We start from the raw sequence: 25,274 nt of genomic DNA on the forward strand, positions 1-25,274 counted from the left end.
GCATTATTTGTTGTCAACAACTAGCAAATGAAGCTACGAAACCCTCAAAACCGCTTTGCCGCTTTCAGACAAAAGAAACTGCAGTAAAAGACAAGCACTTGCAATTTTTTGAAAGAAAAATAAAAGGCAACTTGACGAACAAAAGCAGTAATTGAGGGTCACCATATTAAAGATATTATACTGGAAAATTATGGGGCTAATATAAAGTTTAGTCGTATTCAGAGTAAATACTGTGAACTGACTAAAGTTTTTAACACGTGAACCCCAACACTTCTAGCTGGTCTGCAGAAATAGTTTCATGCATAAAACTGCTCCCTGGTATAAAAAAAAAAAAAAAAAAAAAAAAAAAAAAAAAAGTGTTACGTGACATTCTTGCCCTCCCGTCCTCCTCCGGTTCCTCGACTCGCCAAGCGCGTCTGAGACTCCGCCTCCGTCTGACCGACCCGGCGGCGCTGTCTTTACACTTCACGCGTATTTAGGCAGAAATTAATGGGCAGTTCAGTGCAGGTCGGTGTGAAACCCCGAGGAGGGAAGGAGGGGTAGTAAAAAAGTAAATGAGACTTTCAATGGTCCATGAAACCAGATGTGGACTCATGGACTCGGGGGGGTAGTTTTTAGTCTTGCCTCCTTGGGGGAATCCAAAGTTTGAACAATAAAACTAGCTAGTGGTAATAAAAAAAAAAAAAAAAAAAAAGGGGGGGGGGGGATAATTTGTCCTAATAGAAGGGCTTATCCAATCAAAATGCAGCAAACGTTTTTAAAACAAAAATTGCATTCAATGCAAAAATAAGTAAATAAATGAATAACCACGCAAATAAAAAGTGACTGCTTTTACACCAGATGTGATCTGACCTGGAAATATTTATACGTTGAAGAGAAAAAAATAAAAAAATAAATAAAATTAAAAAAAAAAAATTAATTAAAAAAAAAAAAAATCACATGATAAAATAAATGAAATTAATTACATTTATTTTCCCACCAATTAAGATAGTTTGAATAACATCTGGTCATAAAAAAAAAAAAAAAAAAAAAAAAAAAAAAAAAAAAAAGCCACGAAAACACATACACACACACGCACACCCTCAAACACACTCAAGTTTTCCCATCAGCCCTGGCGGTGACTGATGTCCTCTTCCTTCAGGGGAGCCAGAAGAAGGCCGACCTGCCAGTGACCTTGAGCTGCAACACCAAACACACCACCAACATGCACGATGGACACAGTGCCATTAGGGCTTAGCGTCATGTGGAGTGCAGGCAGTCACACACACACACACACACACACACACACACACACACACACACACACACACACACACATCACCTGTTCAAGGACATGCTGCAGCAGCAGATGTGAACCAGCAGGAAGCGTCATTCTTTACACTAATGGAGACAATATCAACACACACGCATCCTTTTTTTTCCCCTCGTCACACACGCTGTAAATCTAAATAACTGACACACACACACACACACACACACACACGAGCAGAGCTGTATGATGTTGCATTCATGTGTGTGTGTGTGTGTGTGTGTGTGTGTCTGCACAAACATCAAGGAGGTCCAATTACGGCCCGGCTGGACGGTTGCTATGCCTCGACCCTTGGTTGCTATGCGGTGACCCTCAGGCTTCTGGACCTCTCGGTGACAGTCTCAGAAACCGCGGTCGCTCAGCGACAAAGTCCGCGTCACTCGACGGAGTCGCCGCGATGCACGTGGACATTTGCAATCCAAAAATGAATTCAAGACAGAAGCCGAAGGCTGAAATTAAATCAATTAAAAAAAAATAAAAAAAAATCAATTAAAAAATTAAGATAAATAAAATTAAATTTTAAAAAATTCTCATGGACAATAGTTTATATATTATATTATTTATATAATATTTTGATAAATATCCATAATTATCTAGAAATCTGCCTGGAACAGCTGAGTGGGGAAACACCGCCCTCTCTGGTACATCCCCACTACTGCATCTCCAAATGATTTGTTTGTCAGGTAAAACTAAATCTCGTCCTCCGAGCCGCCCCGACTCCTCCTCAAGGACCTTCCGAGGCATCAAAATGTAATCCTTGGGACAAAAAAAAAAAAAAAAAAAAAATCTCCGCCACTTTCCACTTTCGGGGGCGGAAGCTAGCTCCAGAATTGACGGCGTCCTCCGGGGTCGGGTCGTACAAACAGCTGATCGATGGACCCTCCGCGGGGAGTTTGGGGGAGGGAGGGGGGGTTTGGCAGCAGCTGTCGCCCACACTGTACAGCGGACGCCACGTCTGCTCTTTAACCTGCCTCGGTCAATTTGAGAGCTTGTCAATGGCGAGGAGGAGGAGGGAACAGATATCTGACACGGGGAGATTTTCTGCTGATTTTAGATTATTGTTGGTCAAAATGGTTAAAGCAAAGTTGCTTAGGGGAACTATTACCTGTTTACACGACGGCGATGTCTCCATGGCAACCGTCTGGCCTTCTATTCGCTACCGTGTCCACCGACGAAGCGGAAAACCCGGCCAATCACAACATCATCAATGCTCTCTTTAGGTTTTCCTAGCCTGGGAAAAGCAGCTCAGAGAAGCCAGACGTCCTGACGTTAGGGTGTGTGTTTGGATGCTTCTCAGAATGTGTGTGTTCTCAGTTTTACATCCTGCTAACGACCCCTGATGGTCTCTCTCGCTGGTTAATAAATGAATAAATGACCCCACGGAGAAATAACATTTTCATGTATGGGTTACACACACACGACGGATGGCGGATAAATCAAAATCTTCTTCTTCTTCTTCTTCTTCTTTCGGCTTTTCCCGTTAGGGGTCGCCACAGCGAGTCAACTTTCTCCATCTAACCCTATTCTCTGTATCTTCCTCTCTCACACCAGCTACTTTCATATCCTCTCTCACTACGTCCATAAATCTTCTCTTTGGTCTTCCTCGAGACCTCTTGCCTGGCAGCTCCAATTCCAGCATCCGTCTACCAATATATTCACTATCTCTTCTCTGTACATGACCGAACCATCTCAGTCTGGCTTCTCTGACCTTCTCTCCAAAACATCGAACATGTGCCGTCCCTCTGATAGATTCATTCCTGATCCTATCCATCCTGGTCACTCCCAAAGAGAACCTCAACATCTTCATCTCTGCAACCTCTAGTTCTGCCTGCTGTCTTTTGGTCATTGTAACAGTTTCTAGTCCATACATCATCGCTGGTCTCACCACTGTCTTGTACACCTTTCCTTTTATTCTGGCCGATAGTCTTCTATCACATAGTACCCCTGACACTTTTCTCCACCCATTCCAACCTGCTTGGACCCGTCTCTTCACCTCTTTTCCGCACTCTCCGTTGCTTTGGACTGTTGACCCTAAGTACCTGAAATCCTCCAGCTTCTTGATCTCCATTCCCTGTAGCCTCACCGCTCCACCCGAGTTCCTCTCATTCACACACATATATTCTGTCTTGCTGCGACTCACTTTCATTCCTCTCCTTTCCAGAGCATACCTCCACCTCTCTAGATTTTCCTCTACCTGTTGTCTGCTCTCACTACAGATCACAATGTCATCCGCAAACATCATGGTCCATGGGGATTCCTGTCTAACCTCATCTGTCAGCCTATCCATCACCATTGCAAACAAGAAGGGGCTCAGTGCTGATCCCTGATGGAGTCCCACCTCCACCTTGAACTTCTCTGTTACCCCTACAGCACACCGTACCAGTGTCTCACAGCTAGCATACATGTCCTGCACCAGTCCAACATACTTCTCTGCCACTCCAGACTTCCTCATACAATACCAGAGCTCCTCTCTTGGCACCCTGTCATATGCTTTTTCTAGGTCTACAAAAACGCAGTGCAACTCCCTCTGGCCTTCTCTGTACTTTTCTATTAGCATTCTCAACGCAAATACTGCATCTGTAGTACTCTTCCTAGGCATGAAGCCATACTGCTGTTCACAAATGCTGACTTCTGCTCTCAGTCTAGTTTCCACTACTCTTTCCCATAACTTCATTGTATGGCTCATCAACTTTATCCCTCTGTAGTTGCCACAATTCTGCACATCCCCTTTATTCTTAAAAATAGGCACCATCACACTTTGTCTCCATTCTTCAGGCATCTTCTCACTCTCTAAGATCCTGTTGAATAATCTAGTCAGAAAATCTACCGCTGCCTCTCCTAGACACTTCCACACCTCCACAGGTATATCATCAGGACCAACTGCTTTTCCACTCTTCATCCTCTTCAATGCCTTCCTCACTTCACTTTTACTAATTTTTGCTACTTTGTGGTCTACAATAGTCACCTCTTCTACCCTTGCCTCTCTTTCATTTTCCACATTCATCAGTTCTTCAAAGTACTCTTTCCATCTTCCCATCACTCTTCTAGCATCTGTCAATACATTTCCCTCTCTGTCCTTTATCACCCGGACCTGTTGTACATCCTTTGCATCTTTATCTCTCTGTTTCGCCAACCTGTATAGATCATTCTCACCCTCCTTACTATCCAACCGAGCATACAAGTCATCATAAGCCCTTTGTTTTGCCTTTGCTACCTCTATCTTTACCTTTCGCCGCACCTCCCTGAACTCCTGTCTGTTCTCTTCAGTCCTCTCAGTATCCCACTTCTTCTTCGCTAACCGCTTTCTCTGTATACACTCCTGCACTTCCTCATTCCACCACCAAGTCTCCTTATCTACTTTCCTTCCAGATGACACACCAAGTACTCTTTTACCTGTCTCCCTGATAACACTAGCTGTAGTTGTCCAATCATCTGGAAGCTCACCCTGACCACCCAGACCCTTTCTCAACTCCTCCCTGAAAACCATGCAACACTCCTCCCTTTTCAGCTTCCACCATTTTGTCCTCTGCTCTGCCTTTGTCCTCTTCATCTTCCTTGTCACCAGAGTCATCCTACAAACCACCATCCTATGCTGTCTGGCTACACTCTCACCTACAACTACTTTGCAGTCACTAATCTCTTTCAGGTTACCTCGTCTATACAAGATGTAGTCTACCTGCGTGCTCCTACCTCCGCTCTTATAAGTTACCCTATGTTCCTGTTTTTTCTGGAAAAAGGTGTTCACTACAGCCATTTCCATCCTTTTTGCAAAATCTACCACCATCTGTCCCTCTGCATTCCTATCCTGGATACCAAATCTGCCCATCACTTCTTCATCCCCTCTATTGCCTTCACCGACATGTCCATTGAAGTCTGCACCAATGGCCACTCTCTCATTTCTGGGAATATTCTGCATCACTTCATCTAACTCATTCCAGAACTTCTCCTTCTCTTCAGATTCACATCCCACCTGCGGGGCATAGCCACTAACAACATTGAGCATCACACCTTCGATTTCCAGTTTCAGACTCATAAGTCTATCTGACATTCTTTTCACCTCTAGGACGTTCCTAACAAACTCCTCCTTCAAGATAACTCCTACTCCATTTCTCTTCTTGTCAGTACCATAATAGTACAACTTAAAGCCTGCTCCTAAGCTTCTAGCCTTACTACCTTTCCACCTGGTCTCCTGGACACACAGTATATCCACCTTCCTTCTCTGCATCATGTCGACCAGCTCTCTACCTTTTCCTGTCATAGTCCCAACATTCAAAGTCCCTACTCTCAGTCCCAGACTCTTTCCCTTCCTCCTCTCTCTCTGCTTCCGAACACGCACTCCACCTCTTCTTCTTGTTCTTGTTTGATAAACCCCAATAAACCAGGAATGGAGGAGAGCCGCCAGGGGGACGGCGGCGTGATCTGACTGTTTACCAATGAAATTGGTAACACATATGAATGGGTGTGTGGGGGTCACTGCAGGACGTTGACCCCCCTCCTGTCGGTTAGACGAGGATAGAAAACCTCCGGGGTTAATGATTATGACGTCGTTACAGAGTAATAGACACCATTATGGTGGTGATGGCTGACGGGGGGCCATAAAGTGAGGAAGACTGCCGTGCCTTTGGGCATCGGGATTGGCTGACTGTTAAAACCTTTTATGGCACCAAACATCAACAGCTTCTGATTTATACATAAATTGCCCTGAATTATTATTACTATTTTTATTATACTCATTAGAAATATGATTAAGAGAAAAACCTTCTTTAATAACCTATTTTCACACACACACACGCACGCACGCGCACACACCCTCTTGAATGTGGTTGGTACACACTGCCCCTTATTATTGAGTATCATTATTATTATTATAATTATGAAATGAAAATAACCTAATTAAATCCTTTTTTCGTATTTATCTAATTTCCTCATTTTACCCTTTTTTCATCAGTAGCATAGCATTTCTATCAATTTCTAAACTTGGATTGTACTTTCATAAAATGCATTATAACCACCGTAGACACACTCACTCATGCATGTACTGTGAACACACGTATGTACGTACAAACTGTGCACGCAAACACACAACACACGCATACACTCTCCTGGATGTGGCTTGCAGACACAAACAAATGTGTTATTATGAATAATTCTCTTTACTTATTATAATAATAAAAATAAAAAATGCTTCAAAAAATGCCTAATTTCATTGTTTTCGACCCCCCCCACACACACTCCTGGATGCAGAGGATACACACTAATAGCCCTGAATCATTATCATTACTTTTTGTTTTATTTTTTTATATAAAAAAAAACAAAAAAAAACTAAAATAACCTATTTTTTTTTAATTTTTTTTTTATTTTACTTTTTATCTTTTTCAACAGAGGAGCCGGATTTCTATTCATTTCCAAACTTATATAAAGCATTAATACTGATATAAGTCCATCATAACCAACCAGACACACTTGCTCGCACACGCACGCACATATGCAACGGAAACCACTGCATTTTTAAAAAGTAAAGAATTATAACACTAAAAGGACTCAACGTCTAAAGTTTTCCGCCTAAAACGGTCTGACTCAGCAGGTTGACAGAACACAGTTTAGACAGTGTGTGTGTGTGTGTGTGTGTGTGTGGAGGGTCCCAGAATGCCCACCCGTCCTCGCTGAGCGAAGGGAATGGGAACGAACAGGAAAGAAAATACTCTGGAACAACATCGCCGTTCTGCCTTGCACTTCCTGCCCCCCCCCCCCCCCCCACCTCCCACCAACTTCCTGTTTGAAGCGCGGTTCTCCAGCCAATCATTCCCCGGCCCTCGGTGACCTTCGCGGGGAGTCAGTTGCCAGGAAAAGTCTTTGACACTTGATGTTTCCCCCCCCCCCCCCCTTAACCTTTTCTTTAAAACACAATGGCCTGATTTTTCGGATCCCAAACACAATTTGCCCAGGAAAAACACGACTGAAACAAGTCTTTTGATAATATTATAGCAGCACTTGGACATGTAAACAAAGATCACATGATCAGAGTTGGCCAATAAGGACACACTGGAGCTCAAGGTGCATTTTACCTGCGTTGCCATCCTACTGTGGACTTTATCCGTCTGCTAAGTGCGTATGTGTGTGTGTGTGTGTGTGTGCGTGTGTGTGTGCGTGTGTGCGTGTGCGTCATTGTGCTTTTGGGTCAAACCGTATGAAAGGGCCAGCAGGGGGGAAACGACAGGGGCTGAGAAGAGTGCGGGAACATGATGCACAGACAAACACATGCACATGCAAGCACACACACACACACACACACACACACACACACACACACACACACACACACACACACACACACACACACACACACACACAAACACACACACACACACACACAAACACACACCACACGGTCGATCAGCTGTGTGCTCCTTGAAGCTGCTCGATAAGGAGTGTGTCGTTTATCTCGGGCTGATGGGCAGTCAGACGTTTGTCGCTATACGTGTGTGTGTGTGTGTGTGTGTGTGTGTGTGTGTGTGTGTGTGTGTGTGTGTGTGTGTGTGTGTGTGTGTGTGTGCGTTCAAGTTGCCTCACTGACTGCAAAAGGCATCACTCCTGAGTGTCACTGCTGGCCTGAATTGAATTGTTAAAAAACAAAGAAGCAATGATTTTTCTATTTACATTATCTTGAAAATTTTAGAAAATATTGATATGATATTTGCTGTTATCTTGGAAAAGATAAAAATAAATCTGAAATTATCTGGACAGCAGCACAGAATTAGAAATTGACCAAAAGTAAACAAAACAAAATAAATTTAAAAAAAAAATTATAATAATATAAAAAATATTTAAAAAAAAAAATGTAAAAAGACCATATTTTTGAAAGACCATTTTTTTTACCTGCAATTACAAATGTCATAAATAAATTGTGTTCTGCTCGTGACCAGATGAATGTGATTGGATGATGGAAGTACAGGATTATAGTGTGACCGGATGATAGTGATAGGATGAAAGTGAAAGGATGAAAGTGATCAGGATGATTGAAGTGCGGGATGAAAGAGTGATCGGATGAAAGTGATGACGGGATAGAATGAAAGGATGAAAGTGATCAGGATGTTTGAAGTGCAGGATGACAGAGTGACAGGAGAGCAACTGGACGATCGTGACAGGATGTCGGAGTGCTAGGATGATCGTGATCGGGTGATACTGATAAGATAACAGGATGAAAGAGTGACAAGATGAAAGAAAGCGACAGAGTCGAGATTATTGGACGAAAACCTTTGATTCCCCGAATCTTAACAATCGTGAACGCAAACAGGAAACGCATCATTAGGCTCTTCACTTATCGCCTTAGCGTCGAACGGCTAGCTTGTGTTTGCCTTGACATCCCGAACCCTGAGGTCCCCCCCCGCCCTGTTTACTGTACGGGAGATGTAATCATAATCCAGCGAGGCTTCCTTCCTGCACACACACACACACACATCAGCTCCTCTGATAACACACACACACACACACACACACAGGCTGCAACCAAAAACACTACAGGGTAGCATCACTTTAGTGGAGGAGGGTGGCGGGGGGGGGGGGGACCGGAGGAACCACATTCCTCTAAACTGGCACAGAAACCACATATTTCCGCAGGTTGGAGGCTCTGGCGAGCGGACGGCTCAGGAAACCAGGGGATCTGACAGTCAGAGGAGCCGAGTTGGAGAAAACCCCTGCTGATCAGGATTATTCTGCTATAAAACACACCATGTCGAGGCCGGACGCTCGACCCCCGTGCGTCGGGAAAGTACAGAGGTCCATGAAATGTTTAACATTTTTTAATGTTAATGCTTTTTTTTTTTTTTTTATTGTTGTTATTTATTGTTAATCTCTTTTTTTTTGTTTTTTAAATCCTTGTCCAATTTTTCCCTTTATGTCCCCCATCCTGTTATCTATTTTTTTTCCTTGCCGATTTTGTCTCTTCTATTTTATATTTATATATATGGTTATTGATGCACTGTTGTGACAATAAATTATTTCATCTTATTTTATCCTTAAAAGGATCAAAAAAAAAAAAAATAAAAAATCCTCAGAGTCAAGAAACGACACGAGGAGGATGGACTAGATCATCAACCTGAGGCCCGGGCCTGGAGCTTCGGGGTGTTTTGAGGAGACGAGAAACCCTTCTGTAATGGTGCGCGCGCACACACACACACACACACACACACTCACACACACACAAAGTATCCTTCAACCAATTATCCTGGGGTCATGCGTCTGACTGGAGCAACAGAACTAACATCAATGTCCCCTCAGGGGGCGTGTTGGAGAAAAAAAAAAAAAAAAAAAAAAAAAAAAAATAGCTTAATAGTCTTCAAGTACCGCCTGCGATGTGCAGGAATCCGGCACGCGGGACGTCGGATGCTTTGAATTGCTGCCGAAACACGTATCATTTCCGGCAACGTGAAAAACGTCTCGTAATAACAGGCTGCCGGGCCTCGGGCCGTGACCGCAGCGGGAATGAGGACGCCGGGGAAAAAAAAAAAAAAAAAAGAAGAAATCTCCTGCGGCTGTGGAGGATTGTGTTTGCGCACACTTCGTCTCCGTTCTGTTGGTTTTTAAGCCCTGAGCTGTTTGTCTGGCTGCTGTCATTGTTAAAAGCTGTAATACCAGCTCCTCTGTGGCGGAACAGGAGGATGGAAGTTGGTGAGATGCGAGATCCCGACGTCCACGCATCATCGCCACGGTTACACACTGGGTTTGTTTGAACTATCCAGTCACCAATTCTTTATGTTTACACAAAAATAAAGGTTTGGAGAGGTTAGTGAGATTGTGAACCAAGTTAGGTGAGGAAGTTTAGTGATCATGTGACCCCCCCCCCCCCGCCCGGCTCGGTGGGTGGTACGTTCCGTACCCGAGCCTGGGGGACGGCGCCTCATTAATAGGAGGCTATTTTCATCATCCAGGCGCCGTTTTTTCTTTCTTTTTAAAAAAAAAAAAAAAAAAAAAAAGCCTGTCACTGAGAAGATTGACAGGCGGTTGGGGGTGGGGTGGGGGAGCGTGGAGGGACGGCGCTGTCAGCTCTCATTCTCACACATCTGATGCACCGCCATCGCCAGGTCTAAGAGACGGGGGGGACAGAGGGGGCTGTCTGGACCCTAAGGACCGCAAAAGTTTAAAAAGCCACCGGCTGTCATTAACCCAAACATTCTGGGGAACTTCAGCTGTGTGATTCCAGGGGTGTGTGTGTGTGTGTGTTTCTACGTAAAACACCACACACCCATCCTTAAGCCCACTGGTGGCGGTAGGACGACGACCTCCAGCAGCTGGAGGCCAGATGAGACTACGCCTTCCTTTCACACCACATCCCTGCAGGCCACCCGTATGTGTGTGTGTTTAATTGCAGCTAACTGTTGTGACACACACACACACACACACACACACACACACACCCTTCTTGTGTACTCTGTCGGGTCTCTTAATAGATTAATGACTGGAGGAATCGGGCATCGACTCATTGGACAGATGGCATATTGATGAACCGAATAACTCAATTGAATATTGGTTCCGATCACCGATATTTACTGATGGTCATGTGACCCCGCTCCAGGTCACATGATGCGATGTCGCAAATGTTGTCGTACGTCTCCCATGGAAGTCAGGCGGTGCACGGTAAATCTTCGGTTTCTAAAGACACTCATTAGCCCTGTCTGAGAGACCCGTGTGTGTGTGTGTGTGTGTGTGTGTGTGTGTCTGTTGGGGGGGGTTAATTAAGGTAATGATCCCCGGTTGTCAACACTCTCGACCCAGCTCCTTTTCATCTAAGGCAGGCATAAAACTGGAACAAAAAAATGTTCAATGGCATCAGACACACACTTGGGACACACCCAGACAACAACCTGCGACCTGGTGTGTGTGTGTGTGTGTGTGTGTGTGTGTCCCCTCAGGACACGGCACTGTAGAAGGATGTGGGTGAACTCGAGGAACTACTACTAAAAGGATCACGGCTAAAACACTATACAAGAGTACTATACAAATTATATGGACGGTTAATAATAAATACACACATTTGCAAATGTTTACAACTTGTAAAAAACAATTTAAAAAAAGTTCATGGTTATTTCCCTTTTTTTTTCCTTTTATCTACTTTCCTAGTTGGCAATTTATTTAATTAGATACTTAGGGAACTCATAGTTTGGACCTAAAATGTAATTATATTATAATATATTCAGAATACTTGATTACTGTGTGCTGAGCTGGGTTAGTGAGTAACCTAATTACTCTTTTAATGAGGTACTCAGTCGGTTAATGAGTTATCCAGTACTTCATTTATTAAAAGTGACTGGGAGGACTCATCTATCACCATAACCCCCCGTTTTCATCTGTCCTTCTCAGCCGATCAATCGATCGATCGGATCCACCGCCTAACCTGGCGTGACACGCACACGCACGCACGCACACGCGGTAATCTGGTTAAACCTCTCAGCGCTTCAGCTGCAATCCAATCGCCGGCCTGCATGCTGTGGTTGCCGTGGTAACCCGGCCCAAGCGGTTGCCCCGGAGCGCGGCCGGCCGGAAGGGGTTAAAAAGGCTCCGGCCCGACGGAAATACCGCCGCCTCCCTTATCAGAGACGGACGCCAGGAGGAAGAAGAAGGAGGAGGAGGAGGAGGAGGAGGAGGACACGTCCAGGATGCCTCCTCTGAAGCCCGACTTCCAGCTGAAGGAGAAACGGTTCCAGGATTTCTTGACGATTTTGTAACCCCCTCACTCTCTTATTTTTTTATTTTTTTTTAAATCTCAATTTCCGAGCTTCTTCTTGGTTTAGAAAATGAAAACTGACCAGAGGGGGCGGAGCTTCGATTAGCGTAGAAAGACACGGGTTCGGCTAAATTACTGCTAACAAGCAAAAGCTAGCGCTGGTAATCGCTTGAAAATTGACAAGATGCTCCCGAGAGGGGAAGATAAAATGACTCTTTCTTTCAAAACAAATAAATATTCGACACCAGTGGATTTGAAAAAAGACTGTTTCCACCCTCGCCTTACTGCCGCACTTAATATTGAAATTGCCTAATATAAAGTGTAATCGTATTCAATCGTAATTCAATTATTTGACCGAGGGTTGCAGACTATCCCTCGCATACGACATATAACTGTGTTTTAAAATTCTGAAAAAAAAAAGCATTTATTTAATCAGAGAAAAATGAGCCGCTGTAAACTAAGAAATGAATAATAACGTGGCAGAAATAATAAGATCTAGACCCGCAATTGATGCTGACAAAGAAGTGCACGCCTCGGCCTGTCGGGATGTGCGTTATGGGCTTTCTGTTGAAATTATTCCAAGATTCAGGAATTTAATCTCAACCCTCCCACCCCTCCACACACACACACACACACACACACACAGGGAGAGTGATTAACTCTCATGGTGCAGTGTGTGTGTGTTCACACACATGCATGTTCGAGTCATTACAACCAAAGTGCTGCAGTCAGTCAGATCACTGGCTGACTCACACTCAGAAAGTGCAAGGCACACACACACACACACACACAATGAGTTGATGAAGTGTATATCCCACTACATTTGCCCTCCCATCATGCACTGCGCTGTCAGAGATGAGTGATGGTGTGGAGAGGGCTGCAGCACTCGCTCCTCTGCACCACCCCTCCATCACAGGAGGGAGGAGGAGGAGGAGGAAGGAGCTGCAGCGGTGGATTTCTGTGAAGTGAGGCCCTGTTCATCTGCTGGGGTGGCGCTTGTTACGGCAGTCTGACCGAAAAAACAACCGGCGGGACGGTTAGTTCTCCGGAAGGTCATTAATCACGGCGCGGTCGGTCGGGGAAGTGGAGGATGAACTCCAGCGCGACTGGGAAATTAGTTTTAAATGAGGAAAACTACCTGGGAGTCTCTGTGGGTGCGAAGAAATGGGGGCTTGGGGAATAAAAAAAAAAAAGGAGCGGCACAAAAACAATACAACACAAACAAGCAAGAAAAATACAACACGTCACATTTGCTAGAATGATAAAAAAAAAAAAAAGAGCGGTTAGCGGTTAGCGGTTAGCGTTTCAGCCTCACAGCAAGCAGGTCCCTGGTTTAGCCCTGAGTTAGCTAGGCTAGCTTGTTAGCTTGGTTAGCGTTACAGATGACGGATGGATGTTAGAAAAAAAAAAAAAAAAAGACAGAAGCAAAGTACAATTTGAACACTATTACCCTGAATGACTTGGCGAGAATCATAACACGAGAAATAACGACAGGAAGTTGTCCGAGCGCTGACAGTTTGGTGCATGCCGTAACTCCGGCGGCGTGTTGATGGACGAGCGCGACGGATAACTCGCTACAGTTCAGCAGGTGTGAAAGGGGGAAGCTGGGGTTGTTGACGGAGGCGGCAGCAGGTGTGGAATGAAAGGCCTTCCTCAAAATGCGATAAGAACAGGTTCGGTCAAAAGCCGATGAAGCCATGGTAACACGTCCCTGTGGAACATGACCATTGAAAGTCCCAGGACTGAACCCCCGCCCCTGCGAGGTGGCGCGGTCTAAATCTGGACCGTACCAAATGTCATAAAAGTTCATCCGTTGCTAAAAAAACTCGCTGGCCTCGGACGTGATCGGACCGAATCCTGCCCGGCGACAGACGGACTCGTTACGGGAAATCGCAGGCGCAGACATCGCAACAACGCCATGGATACTGGTCACCCCGAGCAGCCGGCGGCCATCCCATAATACGTGAATTCGATAATTGTGGAAAACGTAAAACAAAATTGCAGCTTTTATTGATAATGAGCCGTGTATGTCAGCACACGCACACACACACACACCGATAAAGATTCCCACCCAAAACAGACCACTTCAAAAAGGCAAAATCACAGTCAAAAGCAGCATACTAACACACACACTCATGCAAACAGACACACACACACGCACGGTGGTGGAACTTACTCATGGTGGGGGCCCTGGGCGGGGGGGCCGGGCGGGGCCCGACTCGGGGGCAGCTTTGGACAGGTGAGGTTCTTCTCCACTGGGCGTTTCCTGGAGGGACTCATGACCTGGAGGAGGAAGGGGGACAACAAACATGGCGTCACATCGATCACTTACCGATCAATATCAACCGATGTTGCCCGGGTGGATATAAACCGATATTTAACTCTCAGAGGAATTTCCGATCGCGTGTCGGATGCACAGATTCCAACTGGATGAGCAAAAACTGGCTCCAAACAGGTAGGGAGTGTGTGTGTGTGATGATGGTGTTTTGTGCTAAGCGGTGATCCGATCTGCAGGAGCAGCAGTGGGCGAGGAGGCGGGGGGGCGACCGCCGCGGTGCCAGGAGTGCGGCGCCGGCTGAGGCCGGATGATCTGATGGGGTCGGCAGAAATCACGGCCGGCGGGAGGAAGGGAGGGAGGCGGCGCTGGATCCTTCGAATATGGCGCCGGGCGAAAGGCCGCGGAGGGCGGGGGATGTTCATCCGGGGTGTGTGAGCGCCGCCGTGACATTTTAACGTGGCGACAGAGCGCGCCGGGTCTCTTTTTATAGTCACGACCTTTTGACGTCAGCGGGGAAAAACACAAGAGCGTGCACGGGACGACCGGAGGCCGGCGGAGATCAGGTTTGAGCTGATCTCTCCCATGTGGACAGTTTTGAAGGAGGAAAAAAAATCGATTTCAGAGATTGATCAATTTTGATTATCATCAGGGGGACAATTAGCAAATGGATGGGAAAAAATTAAATCATCTCTTCGCAAACGCAAGAAAAAAAAAAAAACAGTAATTTTTGTCTGCGTGGTCCATTAAATGCATCGTCTGACAGAATGAATCGGTTCACGCAAAACAATTATCTTGTTCCCACAACATAATCGTTTTCCAGTGCATCCTTTTTTTTTAAGCAGGGTGTCAATTCACATTTTGTCTCTCTATCTGTATTTTTAGTTGTGAACACACACACACACACACACACCCACTCAGTCATTTTCGGACTATTGAGTGCACCAGAATATAAGCCGCACCAGCTAAAAATACATATATGTACATATATAGGCCACACTTTTAAGCCGCGGCTGTCCACGTTGTAACATGAGATATTTACATAGAAACATAACTTTTAATTAAATACATACCAATAACATCTACAAATACATACTGGAAATGCTTATTTTCCCCAGTGTCTGTAACACGGCTGATGAAAAAGATGAATAATAAATAAGTAAAAGTTCATGCATTTTCTAACCCTGCTTTGTCCTACTCCAGCTGACCGCTATCTCGGTCTTCCTCCTGTGTTTTAAAAAACATTAAAATCGTCTTCTCCTGCCTCAGAATTTAACGGTAATTTCATTGGTCATATGTGACGAGGGTACTTAATACATAAATTAGCCATATCATTGTTTACGCCACAGGGTAGCGGCTAATTTTACAGTACATACTTTATTTACCCGGTTTATATTCTCCTGTTGTGTTTTTCCTGTCTTCTTAATTCTTTCTATTCATCTGGACCTCTGATATTTAATACATAAACAACGATTTTTTTTTTTTTTTTTTTTTTGTGTTGGTCCGGCACTGAGGATCACTCTCACAGGAAGGTTGTCAGGTTGTTGTTTTTTTTTTTTTTTTTCCCCCTGACAAGAAAATAAAGCGGCCTTTTGATATCAAACTCTGAGTGTTTCAGGACAAAAAAAAAAAAAAAAAAGGAGAAATAGGTTGAACACGTCCGAGGTCTTTGCTACCTGAACCTCCCCCTGCGGGCAGCTCTAATGGTTCGTCCCGTCACGGCGAAGAGAACTCAAACCGTCGCCTTTTGAAGTCAGAACACTGCGCGCCGCTCTGAAACCGCAACGATCCGGGAAGCTAATCTCTCTTCCTCAAAAAAAAACTGCTTTTAAGTTTCCCTTCCGCCGGAGAGACTCCGGTGGGCGCGGTCTGCTCGGCGGCGGCGGCGGCGGCGGGCCCCGGACCGGGCGACCCGACCCCCCCCGCGTGACGCTTCCCCCCCTCGGCGGGAGGCAGCAGATTGTGTGAGACAGGAAGTGAGATCCGAGGGCAGACGGTCTTAGCTCGGAGGCCTGAGATTAAATCCCGCCATATGTCCGCCTCGGGACACAAACCGCCGAGGAGTTTAGTTCACGGGGGATGAATGTTGGAAGGGGGTGGAGGGTCATGTTTGAGGAGGAGGATAATGTGGGAGGGAACAGATGATGAAGGAGGTACTACTTGGCTTCTCTCATCTAACAGGTGCTTTCTAGTTGAGCATATTAAAAAGAAAATGCTTTGCTGGAACAAAAAAAAAAAAAAAAAAAAAAAAAGGAAACGCGAGAGGCGGGGCTTAATCTGGACAGGTCATCCGTCAATCACACAGACATCCGACCTGTTGTTCTTTTCCGAAGCGGCTCGAAGCTGTGTTTACTTTCGTTGCGTCATTCATCCGCTTCCTTGTTCTGGGTTCTCTCCCCCCGGGTTCCCGCCGGACGACGTTGGAGAAAAGCGCTAAACGCAGATACGGGACGCGGTTCTCTGTTTAAAAGGAGAGCCGGGCGAATGTTTAAAGAAAAAAATAAAAATGACTAAAATAAACAGATAAAGGAAGTGTAAAGGCTACATCCTGTTTTTTGCTTGGATATGAGGAACGAATCGGACCAGCGTCCATTGACTTTTGGGGTTTGCGTGACGTGTCAGACAATCACAAAACCTTAAAAAAAAAAAAAAAAAAAACAAACGTCCTCACCTGAGGACGGAGGAACTGAGTACTGTGAGCATTGGAAGCGAACCTCGCCAAGGATTGCGGGTTGTTGATGGCATAAAGAGGATCTACCTCTTCCGTGTCAGCGCTCACTTCACAATATTTCATCTGAATACAATGATTATACTTTGCATTAGACAATTCCAATATCACCATAATTTTGACTTAGATTTGACTATTGTGCGCACTTGAGTATAAGCTGCAGCGGCGAAAAATAAATAAATGTGTACATATATAGGCTGTACTTGTCTATGAGCTGCAGGAGTCCACGTTGTTACGAGATATTTACGCAGAACGTTTCGGCAAACCCACTCGCATTTACAATAATTCTTCGGATCAGCCATATTGTGCTTATTCATCACGAAAAAGACACGCGGAAATGCATTTGATGCGGCGTTCAAATTTAAAGCGATCAGTTTGGCTGTCGAAGACAGAAACAGAGCTGCTGCACACAAGTTTGGCATCTGTTCTGAAAAAAAAAAAAAAAATTGCGTTATGTACCGGTAGTTGTAGATGTTCCCATCATTTATTAAATTGAAAATTTTCCAAAAAAACCTTTCCTGTAACGTTAATATCTCATGTTTAATGAGATGCGGCATAATTATGTACAATTTCCTTGCGGCCTATATAAAGTTGCGCTCTATAGTCCAGAATTTATGGTAAAAACATACCGATAACATCCAAAAAAAATTATTTTTTTTTTATTCCGAGCAGTGCCTTCGACACGGTTGATGAAAAAGATTAATAACAAATAACACAAGGAAAAGTCCATCCATTTTCTACACCTGATCGGTCCGATGTGACGGGGCTAAGAGTTTTGGCGGCATGAAGTTCCGTAGCCAAAAAAAAAAAAAAAAAAAAAAAATGAAGACGTGGACAACATAAAGTGCGACGTTCCCTCAGTGATCATGTTCTGCATGGTGAGAATAATAACCATGGACTTTAAAGTAGTTTTCACCGTGACAGGAACCCCGCCGTTAGCTGACTGTACTTATTTTAGCCAATATGTTGACGTTCCTCTGCCAGCCTTGGAAACCCGTCTGAGGCGGTGCAGGCCAGAGGGACTTGGACGTCTTCGTCGGCCCGTTTCCCGCCGCTTCTGTCCTTTATCATCGCAAGAAACCGCTGACAAGTGACCGCAATAGTTTTTAAAATCGGCGTTGGGCATGCAGCGAGAAGTATCTCATGATGGAAGTGGCATCGGAGTTCCACCAAACGCTGGACCGAACACTTCCGCGAGACCTTCCTGTGTTGGGGAATCGCCGCGTTCCGGTCTTGCGCCTGCCCGACGGGCCCGGTGCGGAGAGTTGGCGGGACCGGCTTGCTCGGCGCCGGCTTCGAAACGAGCCCGTGGCCGCGTCCACATGTGGAACCACACCAAAGGCCGCTCTGGTTTGCAGGCTTGTCGGGCCGGGCGGCGGGCCAGGCCCAGGCGGCGGCCATGAGGGCGTGTAAAACAGAAACCATACGACCTCAGCTCGGCTGGGCGGCAGACGCTGCGGTAAACACCCTCGGCCGCGGATTGGCTGATTGGCTGAACACGGGTGAATATGTTGGGCATTAGGAGCAGCATCTGACACACACACACACACACACACACGCAGTAGAGTGGCTCAGCAGCTGGTTAATTGTGTGTTGTCACTCTGAAGCCAGGGGCATTAAAAGAGAGCGCGATGGCCCGAACCAGCGGGGATCAACGGGGAAGTGAAAGATCTCCGTTTCTGTTGCCTGGCCGGCAGCGGCGGGTGACGGCAGTGGTGTGCGGGCGGGCGGGCGGGCGGGTTAGCGTGGGTGGACGGATGAGCTGCCCGCCGCGGGAAGTCTGCTAATTATTGCTGCGCTGCATTTAAATGCTGTCCGTTCTTTCCCCCCGCATGTAGAGAATCTGAAGATTCGCATAGAATACTTCCAAGAGTTGTCTCGCTGTTTACAAAGGAAACGACCTGAGGACTTTGCATGTTGGCCGCTTCCTCATGTTGCCATGGGAACAGCAGCGAAACTAGCCTCACCCATTGGCCAAGAGGTATTACTGCAAGAGGGCACGGTGAACGACACACACAGACTGTTTCCAAACTGTTCACAACAGAGCGAAGAGAAATGAAACTTGTGAGTGGGAGCGGCTTCTGTTAGCATCCTTCGCCCAATGACCCGCTTCATGATTGTCACATGGGTAGTTTTGGACCAATCGGCTCCTGGGATTCACACACTGTAGCCAATGTTTGTTTGTTTTTGAGCTAGGCTTAGATGCTACATGTATGCATTCCAGGACCCGGGACATGTGACGTGAGCGGTGCTTTTAGCAGGCGGGTACACGTCAAAAATGGCTTACAGATAATGAAGACGCACCCCAAACGGCTAATTAACTCCAAACTTTCAATGGCCTCTTGGTCTGGGTCAGTAGGCTACATGATCATGTAGGCACTGCTGACTTGACAGATGTCCAGAAGACAGTGACACTGACACCCTCCACTAAGAGGGTAAGCTAAAGAAGCTGGCGGTTCACAGAAAGCTGTATCCAAGACGCCTCATAAATAGTTGAGGGGAAGGAAAAAGTGCGGTAGGAGGCGCACGAGGAAAAGGGATAACTGCAGCTTTGAGAGGATTGTCAAAATCCATTCAAGAATTTAGGGGCGCGTAAAAAGACCGCTACACAAACACCGATCCTAGACATGGGCGACAAATGTGGTGGTCCAGGCGCTCCTGAACCAGACAATGACAGAAACGTCTTGCCCCAGCTGTGGAGAAAAAAAAAAAAGACTAGCTTTACGGAGATGCTGATTTGGCACCTGTCAACACCGCCAAAAGTACCGAAGATTGGTTCGATGATCGTGGAGATACCGAGTTCGACTGGCCGGCCAACTGGCTTGACTTGAACTATTGTCAAGAGGAACATGAGATACATCGGACCCAAAAATGTCGCTGATCTGAAGGCCGCTACTGAAGCAACCTGGGCTTCCGTTCCACGGGAGCAGTGCCGCAAGCTGGTCACCTCCATGCCACGCAGTGATTCATGCTTCAGGAGGCATGACTAAGTACTGAGTGCATAAAATGGACATTCTTTTCATAACCCTGGCATTGTGTTTGAAAAATCCTTTTTATATTAACCTTGTGCAATATCTTAACTTTCTAAGACACAGAATTTAGGGTTTTCATTATATGTAAGCTATAATCATCAACATTTCAATCAATAAACACATGAAATATTTCACTGTATGTGTAATGAGTCTATATAATATTTGGGTTTCACTTTCTTTAACGAGTGACAGAAAATACTGAGCTATTTCATGATATCGTACCTATAAGGTAATCTGAAATGCGTCGGAAATTAACCGACACAATGGAGAAGCTGCTTATCTCGGTTTTGTGAAACAAGAAAAGCTGATCCGAGATTCTCAGCGAGAGTTTCCTCCATTTCCTGCAGCACACACACACACACACACGGACACACACACACACCACCTTTTCCACCAACATTATCATCATCCGCCTAAAAAGTTAATAGTGAAAATCTAAAATCTGACAGTCGTAGAAACAGGAGATGGTGGTCGGCACACAGCTCTGGAGCTGGAGATGCTCCAGCCCGCGTCACATGATCCGCCGCGGATCATGAAGTTCTTCATGACGGCAGACATATCGATGGCGGTCTGAGCCCGGGGCGTAGGTTTAAAATAGAAAGTTCACCCCCCGTTTCTCTCTTCCTGTTGTCATCTGTTGACGTACAGCCCTGACATGTGGACCTCCCTCTGAGCCTGCTGATTGGTTCTGGACTGAAGACTGAGAACAAGGAGAACCTGGGTCTACGGAGAACCCAGTGTGACCACCAAAATCGAACCAGGAACCTTCTCGCCGCGACACCCTAGCGTGAACCGCTCGCTCCCTTCGCTTCCTCTTATTGAACACAAGTCGCCGCGCTCTTGACAGCGTCTCCGTGGCAACCGGACGCCATGCCATTTCAGTTTTCATCCCGCCACTCCGTCCCCTTGTCGACCGTCTGCCCCGATCCGTGTCGGCTCGCTGCTCAAAAGTACACACACACACACACACACGCACGCGCGCAAAATTAAGCTATCAGATTTGATGGACTGAGCAGATTATTCAAGTTGCTGATGTAAACACTGGAGTCCAAATAAAAAAAAAAGAAAGAAAATCAGCGCTGTTCTGCCAGCTTTCCCACTTTAATCCGGTTTCTGGAATTTAATCCTTGCACGTGTCCGGCCTGAGACGTTTGACTTTTACGGTGCTGAAATGGTCTGTTCAATATCAACACACACACACACACTCACACAAGTAACTACTGTTGCCGTGTTACCGGGACAACGGCCGCTGGTGAGTTTTGTGAATGGGTCAAATAAAGTGTCCTTTCAGGAGGAGAGCCCCGGGCCGAGGCCGGGGATCATCCCTGCGACGGGAGAAGATTCACTCATTTGTGGCCGTTGACCCCTGACCACGGAGGGGGATTTTTCCATTTCCTTTCCTGTTGCCCGGCCGCACACACACGCACACACACACACACACACACACACACACACACACACTTTTATCTAAAACAGATTGACGTTTAATTCCGGGGATGCCTGAAGCGAAGCCGGGAATGAAACTGGCAATCAACAAATAAATATTACCGAAATAAGAGGAGTGATTGGGACGCCGGAGGAAACCTGACAATACTGAAGAGGAAACCGGCGGAAAAATGTCAAAATCACTCATGAAAATGTTCTTAGCTGAGCACCAACGTTGGTTGGATGTTGGAATCGGGTTGAACGGACGCTATTCATTGATATCCAGGCGACAAGGAGGGGGCGGTGCTGCCTTGGTTTTCGGTTGACGACAAATGAAAACGCCACACAAAGCGGGACATTTGGGCAAGACGACGCTTTCGGACAGAAGCGGGTCTTAATCTGCTGGAGGAAAACGGCATTCTTGACGACGCTACACGGCCTTAAGTCCTTCGATACGGTTAGGCTGGCTCACTAGTTTTCTTTTAGTTGATAGCTGAGGCTAACATTAGCTCAGCGTTCCATCGGCTAATGTGCTTCCTCATATTAACGACATTACCAAAGAATTCGTTTTGAACAGTCACCAAAGTACCAATTCCTTTGTCACAGAAGTGTAACAGTTATGTCAAAATATAAAAAAGTAAAATAAATATGAATATAGTGAGACAGAAGATAGCAAGACATCCATGAATAAATAGATAGCAGCAGCAACAACAACATCGGGGATAATAATGGACAACATAAAGGTAACAGTAAGGTTAAAAAATACACAAACACAACTAAGCATAGAATAAAATAGAATAATCAAACTTGTTTTAATTTCAATTTCAAACTCGATTGTGTGACTTAACTGCATCGATACCGAATTGTCCGATTTAGCATCTTGACACATTTTTGAATAGATAATTCTCCGCACGCCAGTAAAAGGCATGTCTTGTTAGTTTCGACCAATCACCAAGCAGTTTTTAAAAGAGCATAATGTGGCTTGGAGTAGGAACTAAAATGCTTCTGCGGTTCACGGTCCATGGTTGCTCTGCTGTCCCAGTATACGAAGGAACAGACTAGTTCCTGGGAAAGTGGCGAGTGTGACGCCAAAGTGTTATTTTTCAGGTTTGCCATCAATGCATTCTGGTGTATAAAAAAAAAAAAAAAGTCCTCTGGTGTTCAAATCACAATTTGTCAAACGTTTAAGTGCAGACTGATCAAAATCACTGACGATCTGGCTTCGCTCGGGTAGACGTAGCTATCAGCGCCTTGCACTTCCACTTCCTAAACTTTATACTTTATTAATCCCTCGTGGGGAAATTCCATCTCTGCATTTGACCGTGAGCAGTCAGGGGTCCAGCGTCTTGCTCAACAACACCTCGACACACGAGGAGGAGTCTGGAATCGAACCAGAAATGTTTGGTTCCCCAACACCTTGTAGCATTTAACACACAAACAGCTTTAAGGTGATTTTCTGCAGTCTGTTTCTCATTTTACAATGGATTCTGCCCTTTTCCACCACCTACTTCTCCTGTCGAGCTAGCAAACCGTGACCGTCACGGCTCCTTGCGGCTCCCTGTGATTTTGTAAACAATTGGCACATTGGCAGGAAAAGACAAGTTGACTAGTCAGACCATGTGTGTTTGTGTGTGTGTGAATCTGACCACTATACGCCTTGTGTTTTCAAACTGCAAAGCCTCTTTAAGCCGCTTTATCCTGAAGCGGGATAGGGAGGATTGAAAGACACACACACAGAAACACACACACACACACACCAAAGTCAAGCACACAGCCAGGAAATACAGGATTTCCTGTCAAAACGTCCAAAATAAAAACCCCTGGGAACTCAAAACACGCTTTTCCTCAGGATAATTCTGCAGAAACAGCCACCGCATTGAGTTTGACATCCCTTTAAGGTGCTTTTAAGTGGTATTTCCCATTAAAACTTAGACATTATATGTATTCTTTGCAGAAGCAGTCAAAGGCATGGACAGTTTCTGTGTGTGTGTCGAACACACGTCGCCTTCGTGTGTTTTATTCGACTTTAAACTGAGATTGTGTTGATTCGAAGAGTCAATCTCACTGCGGCAAAGAAACTTTAAACGGGCTTTTACTCTGAAAGTGTGGCGAGGCCAAGTTCCGTAAAGCACATTGGCACACCTTTCGGAAAACAGGTAAAACTATCTCCTTCTGTGCTGACAAACAACCCACGATTTTTGCAGAGCGAACCCACAGGCAAATCAAAATTGACGGTCAACATATTTCAAATCCGACCGTAGCAGCTTTTCGACCGAAACGACCGAACAATTCAATTCATTTTGTTTTAAGCAACCGACGCAGGAGCCGCAGCTCCGGTGACTGACAGGGCCCAGCAGCCAATCAGAAGCCTAAGAGCCGGCGACTCCTGCCGATTCGGGAGCGCTGATTGGCGCTCCGGCCGCATTGATTCGGTTGCGGGTTGCCCCGGGGGGGGGATGCTCGGAAGTGTGAAGTAACCTACCGTTAGCCGTGACGGGACCGGAAGTGAAGCGAGATTGAATTCAATTGAGAAAGGGACTTTGAAACGAACCGCCGCTAATAAAAAATAACTGAAAAAAAGCACACACACAAGAAAGGCTCGGGTTTTGCCACGAATACGGGATAACGTGCTTATTTGAACACGGGCAACCACTTTTGACTTTTAACAGTGAAAACACTTTGATTTCAGAACCGCTTCAAAAACTATACAACAGCCCGGGAATAGGTAACACAAAAACACACTTTCACCTCAGAGATGAATTAACCGGCATTTGGAAAATAATCACAACTCCAGCTGCCCAGAGGCGGTCCCATCCCGAAAACCCGTACAGCCGGCTTTTATTGTGAAGGCCGACGCCGGAAGCCTTCCGCCTCGTACGCTGCTAGCTCAACAGCGGTGGGTTTGGCTAGGTAGGCCTCGGTGAATACAAATAAGCACAAAGTTTATCATAATAAAAACTCCTCACGCCACGAACGTTAAACCCCTAAACAATCCAGATAATTCCACAAGAGCGCCCGATAAAGTCCGGAAATACGAGCGGCGGGACTTTTGAGGAGCCGCCGCTGATGGGGTGTGCGGACAAGCCCCATCATTCAGTGCCCGCAGCACCGCAACCGTCCCGGCTGACAGCCGCGTTTCAACGGCTCGACAAGTGACCCCGCAACCGGCGCGGGTGGCGTCCGTACACACGCAGGGTGGGCCGGGGGTGGCGGGATAGGCGGTCGGGGCTCACCTTGCTCTCGATACGACGCGGGGACGAGGGTAGGGCTCCGGTATCACATCGCCACGGGTGATTTCCCGGCCGCGCCGGAGCCGAGGACGTCCATAGTCCCGGACCAGGAAGTCCGGAGCGCTCCTCAAACTCTGCGTGGAGTCGCGCGCAGGTAGCGAGGCGCCGCCCGCAGGGCTGTGCGGGGCCCCGCGTGCGCGCGGAGGAGGAGGAAGAGTAACGCTCCGCCGCCGCACCGGTGGCCCGCGTTCACCTGGCGTGATTTGCGGGGGGGGCCTCCCCTCCTCCCCTCCACGCCGGTTCTGCCCCGGTGGTCCCGCCGCAGGGTCACGAACAGGAGGGGGCGGGGCTGAGGGGGTCGGAACACTTCCACTTCCTGTTTTCCAAATAAAAACAAACAAGCGGGGATTCAGGGTCTATTTTCTCCCCTTTTTATCCCAAAAAAGTTTTTATCCCAAGAATGTTTTCTTCCCATCACACTTCTGTTTTTTTCTTATTTTATTTAAAATGTCATTTGGCGTGTCTATTTAAGATAAGAACAACTTTATTAATCCC

The 25,274-nt window shown here is 46.1% G+C and overlaps 1 protein-coding gene across 1 annotated transcript in view; it reads right to left on the bottom strand.

The window, feature by feature from the left end:
- Positions 1 to 25,034, bottom strand: part of usp6nl (USP6 N-terminal like) — a 53,043-nt gene extending 28,009 nt beyond the window's left edge. Inside the window, exons 1-2 of the mRNA XM_086146542.1 lie at positions 24,723 to 25,034; positions 14,206 to 14,312 (exon numbers count right to left, since the gene is read on the bottom strand). Of these exons, the coding sequence (XP_086002668.1) occupies positions 14,206 to 14,209 (4 nt within the window). The 5' untranslated portion in view covers positions 14,210 to 14,312; positions 24,723 to 25,034. The remainder of the gene's footprint in view (positions 1 to 14,205; positions 14,313 to 24,722) is intronic.
- Positions 25,035 to 25,274: the final 240 nt, after the last annotated feature.

Source organism: Fistularia commersonii, chromosome 5, assembly GCF_037954325.1.
Source record: "Fistularia commersonii isolate RoL2024-O1a breed Wild chromosome 5, RoL_Fcom_v1.0, whole genome shotgun sequence".
Taxonomy (NCBI): Eukaryota; Metazoa; Chordata; class Actinopteri; order Syngnathiformes; family Fistulariidae; genus Fistularia; species Fistularia commersonii.